This window comes from Wasmannia auropunctata, unplaced genomic scaffold, assembly GCF_000956235.1.
Source record: "Wasmannia auropunctata unplaced genomic scaffold, wasmannia.A_1.0 LD323430.1, whole genome shotgun sequence".
NCBI lineage: Eukaryota > Metazoa > Arthropoda > Insecta > Hymenoptera > Formicidae > Wasmannia > Wasmannia auropunctata.
Genome location: NW_012039460.1, coordinates 1 through 1,044, shown reverse-complemented (window position 1 = coordinate 1,044; position 1,044 = coordinate 1). Strand labels below are relative to the sequence as shown.

The 1,044-nt window shown below is 27.5% G+C and overlaps 1 protein-coding gene across 1 annotated transcript; it reads left to right on the top strand.

Moving 5' to 3' along the window:
* Positions 1–271: 271 nt before the first annotated feature.
* On the top strand, positions 272–1,040 carry LOC105460368 (alpha-tocopherol transfer protein-like; the record flags this gene model as incomplete). Its single annotated transcript, XM_011706813.1, has 2 exons — positions 272–650; positions 948–1,040. Coding segments are annotated over exons 1-2 (342 nt in total), but the record flags the coding sequence as incomplete, so codon positions are not given.
* Positions 1,041–1,044: the final 4 nt, after the last annotated feature.

Sequence of the window (1,044 nt, the reverse complement as noted above, 5' to 3'; positions counted from 1 at the left end):
CTTATCAAATGAAAGAAACAAGATTTTCTTATTCTTCAATATGCAAGAAATATCCAAACGTTTTCTTAATGTGCTGCAATATCCAATCCTACCCTATATGTAAAATGTTAATTTACAATATTCAAAATATTTAAAGTATACACATTTTGAGTTTTATGCAGAAAAAATATATTATATAAATGTGAATAGCTATATTATGTGCAAATTTTTAACAGTACTACAGAATATTTTTGCTAACATTTTGATATATTCTGATATATTAATAAATTAAATTGCTTTAAAATAGGACTGCTTTTCCTCTGAAAGCAACAACGAAAGATGGCTATGAAATAACATATGCAACACTACTAGAACCCGATTCGTCTCTCTTTGACTTTAATACCGTTCTCAGATATAGCTTCATGTTAATGGACGTAAATATTTTGATATATGGTATTACGAACGGTTTCGTCTTGATCATCGATGTTAGCAAATTATCATTTGGTCATATTACACGAATGAGTCCATTGGCATTAAAAAAATGTTTATATTATATCCAAGAGGCAGCACCATTACGTATAAAGAAAGTCCATGTCTTAAATGCGCCATCTATAATAGAAATATTAATGAACACAATAAAACCTTTTATGAAGAAAAAACTGATGGACATGGTAAGTCTTACAAATTAATTAATTAACTTTAATTGTAATTATTTAACAATACTTGCGTTTTTAAGTAATGCAGTTATACTTGCAATGAACGCTACGTAATATAGCAATTAAATAATTTTAATATTACAAATAACTATTTTTAACTGAACTTTCAAAAATTTAAGCAAATCCTGAATTATACTAAGTATAATTGTCCGTAACACCAAAAATCTAATTTAAAAATATTTACTCAATGCTACTGTTTTATTTGTAAATAATACTCAAGCAAGTTTTTCTGAACTTATTCAACTTTTCTAGATATATTTTCATTCATCGTTAAAGAGCATTTCCGAATATATCCCAGTGGATTCGTTGCCAAACGAATCGGGGGGAAAAGCAGGTTCTGTATACGAAT